The following is a 20,909-nucleotide window of genomic DNA, read 5'->3' as shown; positions in this document are numbered from 1 at the left end:
CCTACAAGACTAAACAATAGAACTGATATACATACATGGATGGGTAACATTGTAATTTCACAAATGGCGCGTGCGGACGTGAAAGGTTTCATAAAATATGATTCATAACTATTTATTAATTTACGTAATTATATTAAATTTATTTATTTAAATTAATAAAATAAGATGGCGTAAAACGACCACGTCAGCCACATGACTGTCCAATTCTTCACGACGTGTAGATCGATCTGGATTTGGACACGTGTATGGTGATCTTGCATTGAATATTGTATTGTTTTGGTACTTTACACTTTGCACCGCCTTTTAAAATTGTATTGGAAAAGCATCCTTCTAGTTTCTATCTTGATTTTTACCCTCCGATCTTTTATAAACAAGACAAATGAGTCCTTTAATTTGGTGATGTAGATTTTATGTTTTGTAACTTGTTACATAAAAAGGTGAGATAACATGTCCAATAATTTCTCAATGTGCATCCTTCATTCGTTATCGTTGTATAAAATCTTACACACAAAAGACTTTAGAATGACTTAATATGTTTTCACCCTCTAATGAAAAGTTTAGGGATCGCAATTTTAGACACGGACATGAAAACACAACACGAAACGAACTTAATAGGTTCGTGTTTGACCCTTAACAAGTTTCGTGTCTTAAACAAGTCGAAATCATAAGACTGTTAATTTTCGTGTCGTGTTCGTGTTTACCTATTTCGTGCCCGTGTCTTAATAGGTCGTGTCTGAAATGATATGCCAGCCCTAGACTCCACACACCACCCTCCTGGGCGAGTTCGTGTCTTAATAAGTCATGTTCGTATTTTAATAGTATGATACGCTAGTAAATTTTTTCGTGTCTTAACAGATCGTATTCGTGTAACTTGTTTATTATCAGGTTCGTGTTCATATTTGGAAAAACTAACACAATAAGATTTCGTGTCGTGTTTACATATTTCAAGCTCGTGTTTTATCGTGTTTGTATCTTAACAGGTTATATCTTACACGATATGCCAACTTTAGAAAAGTCCTAGATTGTATGATGAACGTTTGGTGATGTGTTCCCGTGCGTGATGGTTTCAATCATGCTTACGAGTGCATTGGAGTGGGCTTATGTTCATACCCCACTTCATAAATTGGTATGCATGAGAAATGGATACGTCATGTGTCATTTAATATCATATCCGATATAATTGTCTTTCTTAATTCAAATAATCTATAATTATGATTTTCATATGCATTATCATGAGATACATGTAAATATTCTCATGAGTTTTTTTATATATAATTACAATTAAAAGTGAAGATGATACGTAAAATCACTCAATGAATAACCTAGATGATAAATATAAGGGTATTACCCAAAAGCAATAAAATAAAGGTTTTGTAAAAAATAATGGAGTAAATTACAAGTTTTGTCATTTATGTTTACATCAAATTGTAGGCGTTGTCCTTTAGCGCAAAAGTTGACAAATTTTGTCCTTAATGTTCAAAAATCTTGCACGTTATATACTTTAGGCCAAACCCAGTTAGATTTTTTGGTTAAGTATGGTCATGTGCCTTGCACATGAGAGTATTCTTGTCATTTCATTATCCAGGGGCTATTGTATAAATAACATATATGTCTAAGGATTGATGTGTACAAAAATTAAAAACATTAAAATAAAACAATTTGTCAACCCAACCCTCTGCATCATCGTCTTCCCAATTCTCACCAAAATAAACCTAAACCCTAATTTCACAACCCTTTTTTTCTCAATTGAGTGTCCCCTTAAATTCCCCACGATCTTCCAGTGATTTCTCCCTAAAACCCTCTTCAATTTAAACCCAAATCACCCTCTGTTTTCGCCAACATCCAATCGCAGGTTCACTGATCATTCACGATGATGTCTGGAGATGATATTGAAATAGGTCACCTATTTCAACATCCATCAGTTCAATCTACAGTCAAAAATTGATTCTCGATCTCCGTTAAATCCTCCAGATCTGTTAACATCTTACCGGAATCAAGTTAAACGGTGAATCGGTAGTTAGATGACGTCAAATCCTCCAGATCTATCTCAATTTCTGAAAGTTTCTATTGAATATCGTCGTCTCTGTTGTTAAGGTGTTTTTAAACTCCTCATATGTTCCTGTGTTAAAGCAGCTCGAATCTGTAAATTTGCAGAGGTTCTATTTTGAAAACAAGCTTGAAAACGCCACCAAAGATACAACCAATATGAAATTCAGGAACCCTAAGTATCTTTCCATATTGAATCATATGAGATTCTACCTACCGGAGATGTACCCAACTTTGCACAGAATCTTGTTCTTTGATGATGATATTATCGTTCAAAAGGATTTAACCGAGCTTTGGAAAATAGATATGGATGGGAAGGTTAACGGAGCTGTTGAGACGTGTTTTGGGCCGTTTCATAGGTATTCACAGTACATGAATTTTTCACTTCCTTTGTTTTAATTAAATATCTTTTTACTTTTATAAAATAGTCATTGTATATAAGTTATTAATAAGATAACCTCTGGAAAGGTGAAATGACAAGTATGCCCTTATGTGCAAGGCACATGGTTATATTTAACCAAAAAATCTGACTGAGTTATGCTCAAAGGACAAACCGTGTAAGATTTTGAAACATTAAGTACAAAACTTGTCAACTTTTACGTTAAAGTACAACGGCTGTAATTTGGTGTAAACATAAAGTAATTTACTCAAAATAATGACTTTGATGGACTAAATAGTTATTATTGCAAACAAAGGGCAACTAAACATAAAATTATAACTACATTAAATAATAATTATAATTCATTCAAATTCAAATTCAAAAACCAAACAAATTCGAACAGCCAGCACGATATCAATGGGCCAGCTCAACAACCACTTTTCTCGCTGCATGATTCATTGTTCACAAACACAATCGTCCAGAACCGTTGATCTTTTATGAGTTTTATTATCTGTTACATTAACAAGTCAGTTTAATGTAATGTAATGCATATAAAATAGGTGAGTCATCGAATATACCGTTTGACCTGATCAGAACCGAACCATCCAGGTTATCATACAAGTATTAATTACTCTTAGACCGTAGGGTAGGGTGGGCTTGAGTTGGGGTTTGGGTTGGGGCATGAGTTGACACGTGGAAAACAAACCTAAACCCACGCCCATGGGGTATGGTGGGGCTTGGGTTGGGGGCATGAGTTGACACATGGGGGCATGTGAAATGGCTAGTTTGGTCTGGCTATTGAGAGCCTGCCATGTCACCTTGTTAGCCCGCCCCACGCCCGGCTTAAAAGCCAAGCCCCAAGGGCCACGCCCGGCTTAAAAGCCAAGCCCCAAGGGCCACGCCCCAACCCAAGCCCACCCGGGATGGTGGCTTAGGCGTTTTCCCCCAACTCACACCCCATACCCCATGACCTTATATAAACAGTTAAGAATGTGTAATGTAGCATTTTATTAGCTTTTAGGTTGTATTTCAAATAACAAGTTATGGTTGTATTTGAATAATTTACTTTTTGTATATAAATTCTAAATTACACTTTACAGTTGATCGGATTAAGCTACAATGGTAGCCTCTGAATGGTCATTAAAAGGCTACCTCTTAATGGAATCATTAAGAATTTTACCAATAAGAAGGTAGAACAATGTGACATGTGATGATTTACCATTCAGAGGTTACCTCTTAACCATTCAGACTTGAGGTTACCTCTTATTCATTCAGAAGTTTTAAACCATTAAGAGGTAACATCTGAATGGTCATTAAGAGGCTACTAAACAGCCCTTAAAATTATGGAACAAAGTATTTTGAGTTGTAAGAGCATTCACAATTCATCTCTTATATTCATATAAGTGGGTTAGTATATTATAAGGAATGGTTGTGAGTGAAATATATGGGAATTTTATTGTTCATATGTAAATATACGCGAAACATTGTCCACCCTTATAAATTTTTTAATATTTTAAAGGTGGTTGTAACTGGAAGAGAGAAAAAAGGTAATAACAAGGATGTAAAAATATTATTTAATTGAAAATGAGAGAGAAAAAGTAGTGATTTTTAGGTGTTGATTGTTTTTTAGAGGTAAAATGTCTGATATCTGTAGAAGAAGAGGTGGACTAAACCTCTGCAGTCAGCAAGAAGTAAACTGTTTTTTTTAATGTATGTAGACTTCTAAAATAAACTGTTGGTTGTGTATGGACGGTGGTGGGTGTGGACATGGGCGGGTATGTTCGGGCTATACGATCGAGTTGCATTGGACAAAGTTCTGGAGCTTATGCGTTAATTAACTAGCTATGTCCTTTCCATTTTTGCCCTTAGTTTATTATTTCTTATTTATTTTAGTCTTTTGGATCGGTTTCCATCCTACATTGAGGGCAATGTAGAGTTTAAGTGTGGGGATGAGAAACTGTCGTTTGAGTCTGTATAGTGAGTCGTTTGAGTCATAAAAATTGAAAAAATACAAAAAAAATAATAAATAGAAAAATCTTAAAAATTGAAAAATCAGAAAATGTCTCTGGTTTAGTAGTTTGCAAATAAAGATGGAAAGTGATAGAAAAATCGGGTATGTTCGGGTTTCAAATAATAATAATAATAATAATAGAAGTAAGTAGTTGAACTCGTGTGTAGCTTGGGATGTGTGAGTAGGCCCGATCCGATTTTTAGGTTCCTTTGATATTAAATATTTTAATTGTTAGTTTGCTAGTGGGTACCAATCTAGGAGAAGTAGAAAGCTGAAACCGTCAATTATAGTGTAAGGAATGTCGTTATAAGCTAAAATTGTTAGTATTTTTTAACAAAGAAAAAAATATAATAATTGAGCTATATCAATTAAGCTAGATTGATATAAAAACGAGACATATGTAATCTTTATTGGGCGGTGGCGGACCTAGAAATTATTTGTTGGGGGTGCGGATGAGTGGTTCAAGCGTATTTTCAGGGGGTGTGGTCGGGGTTTTTGCCTAAAAAAATACACTAACTTTTTTTTTGTCAAGGGGTGCGCCCGCCCACCCTGACTTCACCTAGGTCCGCCCCTTTTATTGGGGATGGTGAATCTGATTTAGGATTTTCACTGTTTTTTTTAATATTTGATATTTTTGGTTGAACGATTTTAGTATTTATGAGTTATTTCATATCATGTTAGTTAAATGTTTATTTGATTTATGGAATATATGATATCACTTTTTTTTTGAACGGCAAGGAACGACGTGCCAACCACCGTGACACCAGTCGCTGTGGCCAAGGTCGACTACTCGACCGCCGCCAGCCCCTTGACTCCCCCAGATGCGCGGAAACCCGACCTCCATCTGCCCGAAGGCACGACAGTGGAATAATCGGTAAAACCTCGCCTTCTATCCAAGACAAACCGCGCCACCCGTATTCGCTCTTCACCTGGATGCCACATAAAATAATGTTTACAATATATAAAAATATGTAATAATAATTTATTCCATGTTTTTTAAAAAGTGAACTATTTTTAGCTAGGCCTAAATTCATGGTTAACCACTCATAACCGACCCGCTATAACCTTCAAAACTGATTAACTAAAAATGCCATAACCAATCTGTTATTGTTATGGTTATGATTATCCAATAATCGGTATCACGATTATGGTTTTAACCTTTTAGGTCAAAACCGACCAATGCACACCCCGTAAGATCATGTGTAGTGGTAATGCCTCTACCCTTGGGAGTTTTGCACCATGTGGCAGCCCAGTCAGCAATGAGGCACTACGAGGCGTTTTCTAAAATAGGTGTAGTGGAGATGTGAGCATTTTGGTGTAATAGAATTAAATATAAAAACCATAAAAAATGTTATTGAACAAATGGAGCTTGGAAACAGGTGAATGGCTAAAAGAATTGAAGCAGGGCGTTGAAAATTGAAGGGGCATAGTCCCAAAAACATGCGCCGACCAACAGGGTTGCGCGCGAGACCATACTCCTACTAGACTAATATGTCAACTTTCCCAACCCTGCGCGGGCCAATCTGGTATAACCTAGGCCGCACACGAGGTCAAGGTAGAAACAAGATCAAATTCCACACTTAGCTCCTTGGATGAAAACCCTCACTTCCTGGACCCTGCGCCGGCTACATGGGATATCCCCAATGGCCGCGCGGCGTACAGAAACGCAGGTCGTACTACGACAAGTACAAATGGTACAAGTGGCAGAGCAATGGACCAATGAGCGTCCAACAGGCTGTATCCGATCATGCTCCACGATTAGCAATCGTACAGGAGACAAGAAGGTACACAAGGACGTATACGTGGCACCAATCAACGTGCAACGACATCTGCTCCATGATCTCCACTAGGCCGTTGATGACAGACGAGACAACAAGGACAACGGCCAGGCCACGTGGATCCATTCAGCGTACGCCAGTTTCCACCTCATCTAGAAACCCTAACGGTCGTCACAGAAAAGACATAATGGATATTCTTTGTTGTCGACTCCAGGCTCAAGGCCTATCAGCCCATCTCCTTCCACTCCACTCAGGCTATAAATAGAGGCCTTCGTCTCTAGGTTTAAGGATCCGTTTTCCTTGCTCTCTTACTACTGATCACACACTTATAACCTCAAAGCATATACTTATACTCACGCCGGAGAGTGGTTAAGAGAAGAACCCCCTATTCCCCTCCTCTTAACGAGTTTAACGGGGTGTTTAGTGTTTTGCAGGAAGATCATCATCACAACTTGAAGAAGACAAAGAAGACTAACCTTATTTGTCGAGACACACACCACAAACTAAACTTCAGATTAGTTTGGTGTTTCTTCAAAAATAAAACGCGAAAAACCATTTTTTAAAAGAAAAACACCTCGGGGAGCAGGTGTCTTGGTGTGAAGGGGCGTGCTTTATTAAAAAAACGCCTAAACATTAAACGGACTGGTCGAATAATCTTTATTCGTTTTCTGTAATTTTTATTTTTTTCGTGAGATAAAACTTACGCACGAACACGTGTCCGGTGACGTGGAGCATTGCATTGGCGTTCTCTCTCTCCTCTCATTCTCTCTCTACAAGCTGCAAAAAGCCCACGCTTCTTCCCCCCCTCTTCCTCCTCCATCGTTTTAGAGAGAGAAAGTCTAGAGAGAGAAACTACACTTCTGAATTCATTCCAACACAGGTATCCTTTAATTCCCTCTCAACCGCTTCATACTACACAATTAGCTACTCAATTTCATAATTCGATTCGTTTTAGCTCTCAATCTTACGCATTTGTTGTTCAATTTGTGCTGATTTAGCTCCGATTGATGTTGTTCGCAAATATATTATATGTATTGTGGTTGTTTTGAGTAATATACCTGCATATATAAATCTATATATATGTGAGTTAGTGTGTGTGTGTGTGAGAGAGAGAGAGAGAGAGAGAGTATATCAGACCTGATAACTGTCCAACCGGAGATAACAAGTACGAACCGATCTAAAATGGAAATTTTGAAGAAAAAATCTATGAATTAAAAGCATTATGTTTATAGAGTCATAATTTGTTGTCTCACAATTTACAATTTTAGTTTCAGATTATAATAAGTTTTAGCAGTTATTCGATTTCATGAGTTTGTGAATTGGACAAATAGTTTATTAATTTATGGTGTATGTATATTTGGTTATGTAATTATTGGGATGAATGTGAGGGCAGTTTTGTAAATTGGTTAGATTAGGTTATCCTTGATTGGTAATTTCTCTTTGGACTTTGGTGGATGCTGTGTAACTTTCCCCTTGTTTGATGTGGGTCATGGAAAGGACAAATTTAACCCTTACCTTTTTTCTTTTCTTTTTCTTTTGATCAAGGTTACCAGATCCCAATAGTTGTAAGACTTTTCTGGTTTAGGAATTGTTTTGGATTTGGTGACTCAGTTGACTAGTAGTTATAGGAATTGAGCTAAAATTAAAGTGCGTTGTTTAAGTTGGTTTCCATCCGTGTGTCACGTGTGATGGCGTTACGAAGTGTGCCGACAGTTGATAATAGTTAGCTCAATTAAGAGATTTCAAATTTCCTGGTGTTTATATGCTTGTGAACAACTGAACATATGTTTATTTTACTTGTATATGCAAGCGTGTGACATGTGATATCATAGTCTTTTAGAAGTAAAATTTTGGTAAAAACTTACTTGATTTAATAGCGGTTTGAGTAGCAAATAAAAGATTATCGATAACTCAACATTTCTAGCCTGTGTTGCAGTGAGCTAGCAAGTAAAGCAAGACAGGGTTTGTAGTGACTTTGACCAGTGTTGACTAGTTCTTCTTTGAATCTGTTGAGGCGTTTGCCCATGGGCAACTGTGAAGAAACGAAGACTTGTAAACCTGAAAAATCATCTTCACCTCCACCACCACCTGCACCTGTAAGCTCCAAAATTTATTCATGTTTTTATTTATTTAGTAAGACCTTACAAAGTAATGCTCGATTAGTTGATCAGTTATTATATGTATTGTGTTATTGAAATTCTTTACTTATTCTGGCAGGAGCATCCACAAGCCGGTGTTCATGCATATCACGATTGGGCAGCCATGCAGGTTTGATCAATTACACATCCCATTACCATCTAAAATAGTGTTGTTATTTAAGGAAAGTTGATCGATTAATTAAACTAAATCTAACTTAATCTTGTTTATGCAGGCTTATTATGGGCCTAGAATGGCGGTGCCACCATACTTTAACTCAGCTGTTGCACCTGGTCATGCCCCTCCGCCTTACATGTGGGGACCACCACAGGTATAGTAGACAGTATTTTCAAACATTGAAAGACGTCATGGTGGTCAATTCGTCATCATGTTGACTTTTATTTGTGCTTGCAATTTCAGCATATGATGCCACCTTATGCTGCAATGTATCCACATGGAGGTGTTTATCCACATCCTGGAGTTCCCATTGTGAGTCTTCATGACATTGTTTACGTCTTTCTGAATTAAACTATGTTTTTTTTATCAGATTTGGTAAATTTAGTTTTCTATCATATTTGGAACGATGCAGGCGAGTCCTATGTGCATCGATTCTCCTGCCAAGTCACCAGGGAACTCTGACCGTGGCTTGATGAAGAAGTTAAAAGGATTTGACGGGTTAGCAATGTCAATAGGCAATGGAAATGACAATGGGATCTCTCACAGGTACTATTATCAATCTTATAGTTAAAACTCTGATTGGCTTTTATAACTCATTGGCAATTGTACATCATTAAAAAGTTTTCATATATTCAAAAGTGCAGTTTTTCCTACTATAAAAGAGTGTAATTACTAAAATATTAATTTTTTTAGCGGCAAACTATCATTAAAACTAAATTGTTAACTATATAACACTTTTTCAACAGTGGGGAGACTGAAGGTTCTAGTGAAGGCAGTGATGGCAATACAACAGAGGTAATAACTTCTTTCATGTTAATATCTATGTATGTTAGAAATGACATTTCCGATTTGGGTCTTACGGTCAAAGAGGTTTAGATTATTATTGTAATAATATTCTTTTGAGTAAAATGCCATTTTCGTCCCTGAAGTTTGGCTAGTTTTGCGACTTTCGTCCAAAGGTTTGTTTTTCCGTATCTGGATCCAAAAGGTTTGATATTTTGCTATATTCATTCGGCCCGTTAACTCGATCCATTTTTCTCTGTTAAGTCAGGGGTATTTCCGTCTTTTTTGTTAACTTAAAGGGCAATTCAGTGATTTTCAGGGGTATCCAGTCTTTTTACATAAAGTGAAAAAGACTGAATTGCACTTTAAGTTAGCAAAAAAGACGGAAATACCCCTGGCTTAACGGAGAAAATATATGGAGTTAAGGAGCTGGATGAAATGACAATATTTCTAACCTTTTGGATCCAGATGTGAAATAAACCTTTGGACGAAAGTCGCAAAACTGGCCAAACCTCAAGGACGAAAATGGCATTTTACTCTATTCTTTTTGTAATCATATGTAACATGTTAGTTATATGTATAGAAGAGACAAGAAAAGTGTTTGCAACCGTTCTCATTTCTCGAGCTATTACCCAACCTGTCCAAGGGCAGTTTTGTCACAGGTCATATTAAAACTTCTCACTTGTTTTTTTTTTTCAGGGGGGTCAAAATAATCGGAAACGGAGCTGTGAAGGATCACCTAATGCTCGTAAGCTCAACAATCTATTCATATTTTTTTTCTTAAAATTATTAAAAACAATTTTGCTTACTTTTGACATCTGCAGCAGCTGAAGTTGGCAAGACAGAGCCACTAAGCGGCCAATTTTTTCCTACTGAATCGAATGAAGCTTCCAAGAAAGTGACTGCACTCACTGTAACCCCTTACAATGCATCTGATTGCGAGCTGAAGAAATCTCCCACTGTGATGGCTTCAACTACACTCGCAATGGTGCCAGGTGAAGCCCTGTTACAGGTTAGTTTTATTTCATCATTATTTATGGCAGAATTAACGTGCGAATTGTTTAATGAATCCAAATTTTACATCTTTTTATCTGAATTGTGATAGAATGAGCGAGAACTCAAAAGGGAAAGGAGAAAGCAGTCTAACCGAGAATCTGCCAGGCGGTCTAGATTAAGGAAACAGGTAATATAAATATATAATGCAGTGATTTCCTTTCTAGGATGTCCTAAAATATATATAAATCCTCATTAGAATATAGTAATAATGACCCCATTTTTTTTGCAAGACTTGGCCTTCTTTGTAGTTATTAATGGATGTTTGACTTGTAGTTAAAACTAGGGTTGACCCAAAACCTTGATTTGTCCAAAACTTATATTATGAATAATCAGCGTGTCAAATACGTTTACAAAAGTATACATATTTCTATCAAATGGTTTGAATAAAATAATGTTATTCTATACATCAAAAGTACTCTTTGGAGACATTAGATGCTTTTTCCTTTTTGGCCGAAGTTATTAGTTTTATTTTCTCGACCCGTTAGAGATGAGAGACGACCCCGCTCAATTCATCGGGTCAGCATTGCCACCTCTAAAAATAAAACATTCCATCACACTTTTATTTGTAACACACTTTTTTTTTTTTGCAATGCAAATAAATTTGGTTTGAATTTCTGATGATCCAGGCTGAAGCTGAAGAACTTGCTATTAAAGTTGAAGCCCTCACTTCTGAAAATTTGAACCTTAAGTCTGAGATTAACCGGTTAACTGATACATCAGAGAGGCTGAAGCTTCAAAACGCCAAACTAATGGTACACATAAATCATAATCAAATAATGATATGCATTGATAAAAGTTTCCTTTTCACCTTATTACATTTTTGTTCTACCACAGGAACAACTTAAAACCACACAGCAAGAGCAAGATACTGAAGACCCAAGATCCGACCCGAAAGGGTTGTCTCTTAGCACCGCTAACCTCCTCTCTAGGGTCAACAATGGGTCAAGTTCACCTTCTGGTGGAGAAGGTGAAGTGTATGAAAGTAACAATAACCAAAAATCTGGTGCAAAGCTGCGCCAACTTCTGGACGCTAGCCCGCGGACTGATGCTGTTGCTGCAGGTTGATTATTAATCAAACAACCCGGCCCGCAATAAGTACTCTGTTTTCTTACCTTAATTTTTAAAGCTAATTATGTGATTTTGGCGTCATTTTGAAGCTGGAATTACTGCTAACACTAGTAGATAGTGAATAGGATTGTGACATGGGTGATGATATCATGATAAGATAAACAAACTGTGATTTTTAGACTTTTGTCTGGTTGTGCTTTGTGGCGAACATGAAACGTGTTTTCAGTTTCATAGTTTGCCCCGAAATTAGCCACCGACAGTTTATCTTTATAATTATCAACATATGAGAATATTGATGGGTGTTTTAGGTATTGTGATGGAAGAACTTATATTATATATGGTTTGTGTAATATTTGGGACATATAACATATTGGATGGTTGGTTGGTGACTTCAAATTTTATTTTAATGTTGGTTTGCATAATGTAATTTTAGAGCGTTGTCTTGGTTTTGACCATAGGGTCGCGTGTATCAGGACTTTTGATACACTTTGCCGCGAGAAATAAGAACACTGTCTACCAGCCAAACTGCTGCTGAATAAATTGCCTCAACCGGTGACTCCATTAAGAACTCGTTGTGGCTGCTATCCATCCGTCAGCCACTAGTCTTTGATAACCCATTATTCTTCGGATTTTAGTTTAGCTTAAAAATAAATTCATATTAAAAATTAATCGATTTTCAACTAATTTTATATAATAATTTTGGGTTTTTCATGGCAAGTTACGAGCCGTAACGTTAATGAAAATAATGCTTGTATGGAGTTAAAATCAGATTTCCCATATTAAGAAAGGCAACACTTAAGCGTTTGGGATTTTTTTTCTAATGTAGTAGTCGTATGTTGTGATTTATTGATTATTGATTAATTGTCTAAAGTTCAATCTATAGTCTATACCCTATGGTGCATAATCATAGGGATCCCTTTGGGCCACCCGGCCTGGGTGGGTGGGAGACTTATCAAGATTCACGTTGATGGAGCGAGATCAAAGAATTGCATACAGGTTCGACGTTCTGTTTACAAGGAGAAGTGTCTTCACATCATAGTCAACGACTCAACGTGCCAATAACGAATTAAAGTAGGTTAGGAAGCGGACATCTTGCAGCATTCTAGCAAAGGCCACTTCAGTCAGTTTTTCCAAAATCTATGGTTACACATATCTCATATAAATATGCAATATAAATATGCAATGAAACATGACTAAACCGTGTTAGCGAAAAAGAACCATGGGGTATTAAGAGCGATCACATATGTTAGTCAATTTGTATTACATCAAAGATGATATTGAGTTATATTCGTTTCATTAGTACGAAAGAGTGTGATGATCACACACATTTATGTACTATGAATACACAAAATCATTTCTCGTTAAAAAATAACCTAGTCACCTTTAAATGACAACCTTCATTTTCATTTGTTTCCATCTACGTGTTAACTAATTATCATCACAACTAATTATGTATCATGAAACTTATACTTAAATGAACTATATAATTATCTTTAAGAAGCTACACCAAAATATCACCAACAATCTATCTTTATATAGGCATAACAACTATAAAATATATAATAGAGCTGGAACTATTAGATAGTAGCCCACGGGCCCATTAGGTTGTTAGGGTTTTGTTATAATGTCTATATATTTTAACTCAACCATTGGATAAAATCATTCAGTATTTTACCATTTGACAGAAACCTCTATAACAAGGAGCTATAGAAGGAACCAAAATATATATAATAGAGTTAGAAAACACAACAAGATACACCAATTATATCAATCACACCAATCTAATGCCTAAAGTTTTGATCTATTTTTAATCCAAAGGAAAGTGGTCGCATTGATCTTCCAAAATAGTCTCCGGTTTTGAGGGGATGTTAGTATAAAGTTTATATTGTTGGATTTCCATACGAACCAGATAACCGCCAATGAAATAAGGTGATGTGTGAATCACCAACAATCCATTATATTGACATATTTTATGTAAGATTAAATATATTATGTATTAATATTTAATCTATAGCCATTATAATCATTTACATAATATAGATCAAAATATATAATAACCTATTAAATAATTAGTTGGTAATTGTTGATGGACCATATTACCCTTATTAACTAATTAGGTTCCTCCTGGGTGCTTATATAAGGAGACTTATGTGGAGGTTAAGGGGTTAGACAGTTACACAATTAGACACACCCCATAAGCATCACATCATCACGTTCGACCTCCTTTCTCCTACGGCCGATACCCTTTTCGGTTTTCTTAGTCACCATCATCAGTCAGCACCCTAAGGAGGAACCAAATCACCTTGACAAAGATGTCGAACTCCATGTCGTCTTCTCTCACTGGATTCTCCACTGCACTGTCTGCGGTGACAGGTATGTTTTTCATGTTTTCCATCATGTTTAAACAGAACTAATCCAACATGTGGTATCAGAGCATATGTTGATTAGTCAGTTCTGTTTTCGTATCCATAATTCTGGGATTGAAACTTGGAAAACGGATTTTTTGTAACTTTAAAACGGCGACAGCCGGTTTCGAGTCATGAAGATCGACTCGAGATCTCTGTTTTCAGGAAAAAGGATTAATTATATGTTCACTCGAATTCAACTGGGTTATGTTTGACCGAAATCTGTTTTAAAACCTTAAAAAATTCAGGTAGGAAAATTTGAAAATTCTATTATGTTTTGGAATGTTTTAGGATTAATGAGTGTTTTTTCCATGTTTGATCCAATTTTATCTTTTAAGTTTATTCGAAAACTGTTAAAAGATATACAGTTATAATTTTTCGAAATATTTTGATAAAATTAGATCATCTTAAAAACAGGAAATCATATCTCATAATCCCTTAGATTTCGAATTTTCAGTTATGCTTTCACATTCACAGCTGTTAACAGGAAGCTTCGAGATCATCAGATTACGACTCAAGACCATCAGTCTCGACTCGAGACCATAAGGTCTCGACTCGAAATCATCAGGTCTTTAAACCTTCACAACTCGAGACCAACAGATCTCGACTCGAGACCATAAGGTCTCGACTCGAAATCATAAGGGCTCAAAAGTCTACAACTCGAGACAAAGGTCTCGACTCGAGACATAAGGTCTCGACTCGAGACCATAACGTCATAACTCGAGACCATAAGGTTGCGACTCGAGACCGTGGTTGCGACTCGAGACCTCATCATGACTCGAGATCTCATAAGATATAGTAGTCGAGACCATGGTTCCGACTCGTGACAACAAGGTTGCGACTCGAGACCTCATAACTGACTCGAGATCTCATAACTCAGTCGAGACCTGACTCGAAACCTCATCATTTTAGGCTGTTTAATGTGAACTAAGATTTAGTTCGATCCGCGCTAACGGGTTTTTGATATATCATTTCTGGCCAAAAGCTGACTTGATACATCTACTTATCGTTCAAGTATTACGAAAGCTATGTTGAGTGTGCATCATAAACATGAATGTCTTAATATCTGGCCAAAGCTGATTTAATTCCTTCATAGATGGCATACTCAACAAGTGCATAACTAAAGTGATTGTCTCAATTTCTGGCAAAGCTGATTTGTTACAACCACTTTGCACATATGCTTAAATGATTACACTTCTGGCCAAAGCTGTTTTGTCTTCGTTTAAGTAGAATTTTAACTAAGTCTATTATTTTGATGTTAGTAATAGACAATATCACAGCTTCAAAACGTAAAATGGTCATTATTTATGCCTGCCTTAGTTTAACGTGCCCTTAGATCACATTAGGACTTCTTCCTTAGTATCATAACTTGCTCATCTTATTTCCACTATCAGCGCCCAATTGCGGGATTCCACCTTTGACCGGTGATAACTATGCTGCATGGAAGGATGCTCTCATGCTTACACTTGGATTGCTGGATTTTGATTATGCTCTAAGAGAGAATAAGCCAGCGGACCTTACCACTCAAAGTACTGCTGCTGAGCAGTTAACTCATGAAAAGTGGACTAGGTGTAACCGCATGTCTCTCATGTTTATGAAGCAGTCCATAAGCAATGCAATCAGGGGAGCTATTCCTGATTCTGAAGATGCTAAAACCTACTTGGAACATGTGGAGGCGCAGTTCAAAGGGACGTCTAAAGCACACGCTAGTACCCTTATCCTCAAGCTGGTGACAACTAAGTATGATGGGAGGAGTGGCATTCGCGAGCACATCATGATGATGAATGACATGGCCAATAAGCTGAAGGGGCTGGAAATGGAAATCAGTGATGGTTTCCTCGTTCATTTTATCATCACTTCGCTTCCTTCGTCCTTTGAAGCATTTAAGATCAATTACAACACTCAGAAGGAAAAATGGACGATGAGTGAGCTGGTCGCTATGTGCGTACAGGAGGAAGAGCGCATGAGGATGGATCGCACTACTGATGTTGCCAACTTCACCACCTCCAACTCTAAGAAAAGGAAGAACAATCATCAGAGGAAGGATGCTTCAAAAGTCCAAAGGCCTAATCCTAATACAAGTGCACCTTCCAGCTCTAAGAACTCCTTAGGCAGTATCCGCTGCAAGTTCTGTAAAAAGACAGGACACATGCAGAAGGAATGCCCTGACTTTAAGGAGTGGCTGGCTAAGAAAGGTAACGATTATTTTATGATACTTGAGTCCTATAATTTAAGTGTTCCTGCTAATTCTTGGTGGTTTGATTCTGGTTCTATGGTTCATGTTACCAATTCAACTCAGGGATTCCTTTCAATCCGGAAGCTGGAAAGAAACCAAAGAACGCTTAAGGTTGGGGATGATCGAGAATTAGAAGTGAAGGCCATTGGAACATTACAATTAGTTATGAAAACTGGTTTATGTATTAAAATTTATGATACCTTATATGTTCCTGAGGTAACTCGGAACCTTGTATCAGGACCAAAGTTAGACATGGACGGTTTTATTGTTTCCCATGGTCATCGCAAACTCTCTATCCTCTATGATTCTGTTCTTTATGGTACTGGTGTTCTGGATGGTGGTCTCTATAGATTAGAACTTGATGATGGCTTTTCCAAATCTTTGTTTTCATATAACATTAATGAATCACTCACAAAGATGGAAGAGAAACGAGACTTAGAGGCTTCATCCATGTTGTGGCATCAACGTTTAGGCCACATTTCAAAAGAACGATTAAATTGTCTCATAAAGGATGAAGTCTTACCTCCTCTCGATTTCTCTGATTTTGGAACATGTGTCAAATGTCTTAAAGGTAAAATGACATTAGCGAATAAGAAAGGTGCCACTAGGAGCTCTAATTTATTAGAACTCATTCATACTGACATTAGTGGTCCCTACCAAATCGCTGGCATAACAGGACATACTTCATTTATCACTTTCATTGACGATTATTCTCGTTACATGTACTTGTATCTTATTAAGGAGAAATCTGAATCTCTTACAACTTTTAAAGATTATAAGGTTGAAGTTGAAAAGCAATTAGATCGTCAGATTAAAGTTGTGAGATCAGATAGAGGCGGTGAATATTATGGAAGACATACTGATGTGGGTCAAGCTCCTGGTCCATTTTATGAGTTTTGTAAGGGCCAGGGGATTGTGAACCAATACACCATACCTGGTACACCTCAGCAGAACGGTGTCGCTGAAAGAAGAAACCGTACCCTCATGAACATGGTGCGGAGTATGTTAGCCAACACTAATTTACCATTATTTCTCTGGACTGAAGCGTTAAAAGCAGCTTTTCATATACTCAATAGAGTTCCTTCTAAGTCTGTCCCTAAAACTCCTTATGAACTCTGGACAGGAAGGAAACCGAGTCTTAAATATATGAAAGTATGGGGCTGCATTGCTGAAGCAAAACTTTACAATCCTTTCCTAAGGAAACTTGACCCTAAAACAGTTACCTGTTTCTTTATCGGGTATCCTGAGAACTCAAAGGGTTATCGTTTCTATTTTCCTTCCCATGTCACCCGTATTGTTGAAACCAAGCGTGCTACGTTCCTGGAGGATTTCAAGGTCAGTGGGAGCAGTACCAACCCTTACGAAGAATTGCAAGAAGTACAAGACGCGGGGGGGGGGGGGGAGACTCGTCGCTTACCATTACTCCGATTACTCCTCTTGTACCCAATGCAACTACTGCACCTGAAGCTACTGCACCAACTCCAAATTCACCTCTACAATCAGAACCCATTATACCTCATGACGAAGGCACATCAAACGCTCAAAACCAAGACAACGCTGAACCCGATAATCCACTCAGGAGGTCATCTAGGCAAAGAAGGCCTACTAATTGGGATGATTATGTTACCTACCTGACTGAAATGGATCCCGGAAAGCTCAATGATCCTATCTCTTACAATGAAGCCATAAGCAGTGATCAGTCTTCTGAATGGAATAAAGCAATGATTGATGAGCTTGAATCCATGAAGAAAAATGACGTTTGGGATTTGGTAGAATTGCCCAATGGAGTCAAACCCGTAGGATGCAAATGGGTGTTCATAACAAAACTGGATCCGAATGGGAACGTTGAACGCTACAAAGCGAGATTGGTTGCAAAGGGCTACACTCAGAAAGAGGGAATTGATTATCAAGAGACGTTTTCACCTGTCTCTCGTAAAGATTCATTAAGGATCGTCATGGCCCTAGTAGCTCATTTCGATTTAGAGCTGCATCAGATGGACGTTAAAACCGCTTTCCTTAACGGAGACTTGGACGAAGATGTTTACATGAAACAACCTGAAGGCTTTAAACCTGAAGGTCAGGAGAATCTAGTCTGTAAGTTGAAGAAATCCATTTACGGGTTAAAACAAACATTACGTCAGTGGTACCTCAAGTTTGATGAAGTCATGAAGAAGCAAGGTTTTATGAAGAATCAAGTGGATCAATGCACCTACCTCAAGATGAGTGGGAGCAACTTTACTATACTTGTCCTTTACGTAGATGATATTCTATTGGCAAGTAATAGTTTAGACATGTTGCATGAGTCGAAGCGGTTACTTTCGCATAACTTCGACATGAAGGATCTCGGAGATGCTTCTTACGTCATTGGCATCGAAATTCACCGAGATAGACACAAAGGGATCTTAGGATTGTCCCAAAGGGCTTACATAGATCGTGTCCTTACACGTTACAACATGCAACAGTGCAAACCCTCCGTCGCTCCAGTAGTTAAAGGAGATGTTTTCGGTTCATTCCAGTGTCCGACAACAGAGGTTGAGAAGGAGCAAATGAGCCAGATACCTTACGCGTCAGTAGTCGGGAGCTTGATGTATGCTCAAGTCTGTACTCGCCCAGATATCGCTTATATTGCTGGAATGCTAGGCCGTTATCAGACTAATCCTGGCCTAGATCACTGGAAAGCAGCTAAGAAGGTACTTCGATATCTGCAAGGGACGAAAGACTATAAACTGACTTATAGAAGAAGTGATCATTTAGAAGTGGTGGGCTATTCTGATTCTGACTTTGCTAAATGCAAAGATGACAAGAAATCCACTTCGGGCTATATCTTTATGTTAGCAGGCGGCTCTATCTCATGGAAGAGTCATAAACAACAGTTGACCACAACTTCCACAATGATGGCAGAGTACATTGCTGTTTATAACGCAACCTGTCATGGAATGTTGCTTAGAAATCTGGTCACTGGACTCGAAATTGTTAATTCTATTTCTAGACCATTGAAGCTTTACTGTGATAATTCAGCTGCCGTTAGTTTCTCGAACAGTAACAATTCGACTGGAGCTGGTTTATATCTCGATGCAAAATATCTGTTCGTACGTGAACGAGTTGAGGAAAATAATCTTTGTATCGAGTATATTAGTACTAAAGATATGCTTGCGGATCCGATGACTAAAGGTCTCCCTCCTAAGGTTTACGAGGAACATGTTCGGAATATGGGATTTAGTAAAGACCTTATTTAAGCATATTGTACTAGCTTATGTTTATGATTAATGAAATTTCCTCAGTTTGATTTTGTATGTCTATTAGAATATGTTCAACCGGTATAATGACATATAGACAAATAAAGTTACAAATCAAACAAAGGGCTTATGCGTATTTTGATCATGACGATTAGGTTTTAAATTAAGGCTATAGTATGATTAATGGGGGTCCTGAGTCGCATAATAATTCAACGGCTGTATTTCTCTGCTATAGTACTTGTTTAAGGCTAAAATGAGTGTTAACTCCTGATCAGGCTTATCTGATACTCATAGTAAATGATTACTCGGCTAAGTGGGAGAATGTAAGATTAAATATATTATGTATTAATATTTAATCTATAGCCATTATAATCATTTACATAATATAGATCAAAATATATAATAACCTATTAAATAATTAGTTGGTAATTATTGATGGACCATATTACCCTTATTAACTAATTAGGTTTCCTCCTGGGTGCTTATATAAGGAGACTTATGTGGAGGTTAAGGGGTTAGACAGTTACACAATTAGACACACCCCATAAGCATAACATCATCACGTTCGACCTCCTTTCTCCTACGGCCGATACCCTTTTCGGTTTTCTTAGTCACCATCATCAGTCAGCACCCTAAGGAGGAACCAGATCACCTTGACAAAGATGTCGAACTCCATGTCGTCTTCTCTCACTGGATTCTCCACTGCACTGTCTGCGGCGACAGGTATGTTTTTCATGTTTTCCATGTTTTCCATCATGTTTAAACAGAACTGATCCAACAGAACAGTCTATTACATTGACATATCTGATATTTAATTACTACCATATATGTTTAATGATCGTATAAATGACTAAGAACCAAGCGTGTTTCGTGTGGATAAGCAATCTAACAAGTTAATCACTCTAAAGAACACACAACGGCATCCCTAAGTAGGGATGAGCTCTAAAATACCGATACCGAGTTTTGCCAAATATGGGTACCGGTACCGGAAATGTTCGGTACAATACGATACCGGTATTTAAGAGGAAAATTCGGTGAAATACCGGTACCGATACCGAAAGTACCGGTACAACTCAAATATGATTTAGGGTTTCTCACTACCCTTTTTTCTAAAATTACCTGAATAGTCCCCAAGTTTTCATTTTTTGTTCCTGGATAGTCTCTGGGTCTAACTTTAGTTTGTTTTCTCTGTTAAGAGGGTGTGAAATGACAAAAATACCCTTTCCTTAAAAGGCCAAATCATAGGGACTATCCGGGCATCTTCTTCATTTTTATTTATAAAACCCCACCACCACACTTCTCTTCAACCTCCACCCACCATCACCCTCCTCCACACTTCATCCCCCTGCTTAAATCTGAACAGAGCCGACAGCCGTGCCGCCGCCGGTCTTTGCCGTGCAGAACCACCGTCGTTCCTCTTTCCCCGATGCGCTCTCTCTCTCTGCTCAAATCCGAACCAAAATGAGATGGAAACCGATTCGGTACCTGAAAAAAATCGATACTAGAATTTCGGTACCAGTACAAAGTACTACTATAAAGTACTATATGCTCATCCTTGTCCTTAAGTTCATGGTGCCTACGTATAAGAATTTCATAAT

The 20,909-nt window shown here is 37.6% G+C and overlaps 1 protein-coding gene across 4 annotated transcripts; it reads left to right on the top strand.

The window, feature by feature from the left end:
• The first annotated feature begins 6,940 nt into the window (after positions 1–6,940).
• Positions 6,941–11,835, top strand: LOC110909213 (common plant regulatory factor 1). 4 transcript variants are annotated; one of them, XM_022154245.2, is made up of 12 exons: positions 6,941–7,094; positions 8,151–8,310; positions 8,432–8,482; positions 8,586–8,681; positions 8,771–8,839; positions 8,940–9,073; positions 9,274–9,322; positions 10,010–10,058; positions 10,138–10,322; positions 10,416–10,493; positions 10,993–11,118; positions 11,201–11,835. In XM_022154245.2, the coding sequence occupies exons 2-12, from the start codon at positions 8,239–8,241 to the stop codon at positions 11,429–11,431; spliced, it is 1,140 nt and encodes a 379-aa protein (XP_022009937.1). In that variant the 5' UTR covers positions 6,941–7,094; positions 8,151–8,238; the 3' UTR covers positions 11,432–11,835. The 4 variants fall into 4 exon arrangements, with proteins under 4 accessions (XP_022009937.1, XP_022009935.1, XP_035830304.1 ...); XM_022154243.2 differs by having other exon boundaries at positions 10,135–10,322; XM_035974411.1 differs by having other exon boundaries at positions 6,986–7,094; positions 8,139–8,310.
• Positions 11,836–20,909: the final 9,074 nt, after the last annotated feature.

This window comes from Helianthus annuus, chromosome 6 (assembly GCF_002127325.2).
Source record: "Helianthus annuus cultivar XRQ/B chromosome 6, HanXRQr2.0-SUNRISE, whole genome shotgun sequence".
Lineage (NCBI taxonomy): Eukaryota > Viridiplantae > Streptophyta > Magnoliopsida > Asterales > Asteraceae > Helianthus > Helianthus annuus.
The sequence above is the reverse complement of the archived record's forward strand: the minus strand, read 5'-3'. Positions and strand labels throughout refer to the sequence as shown.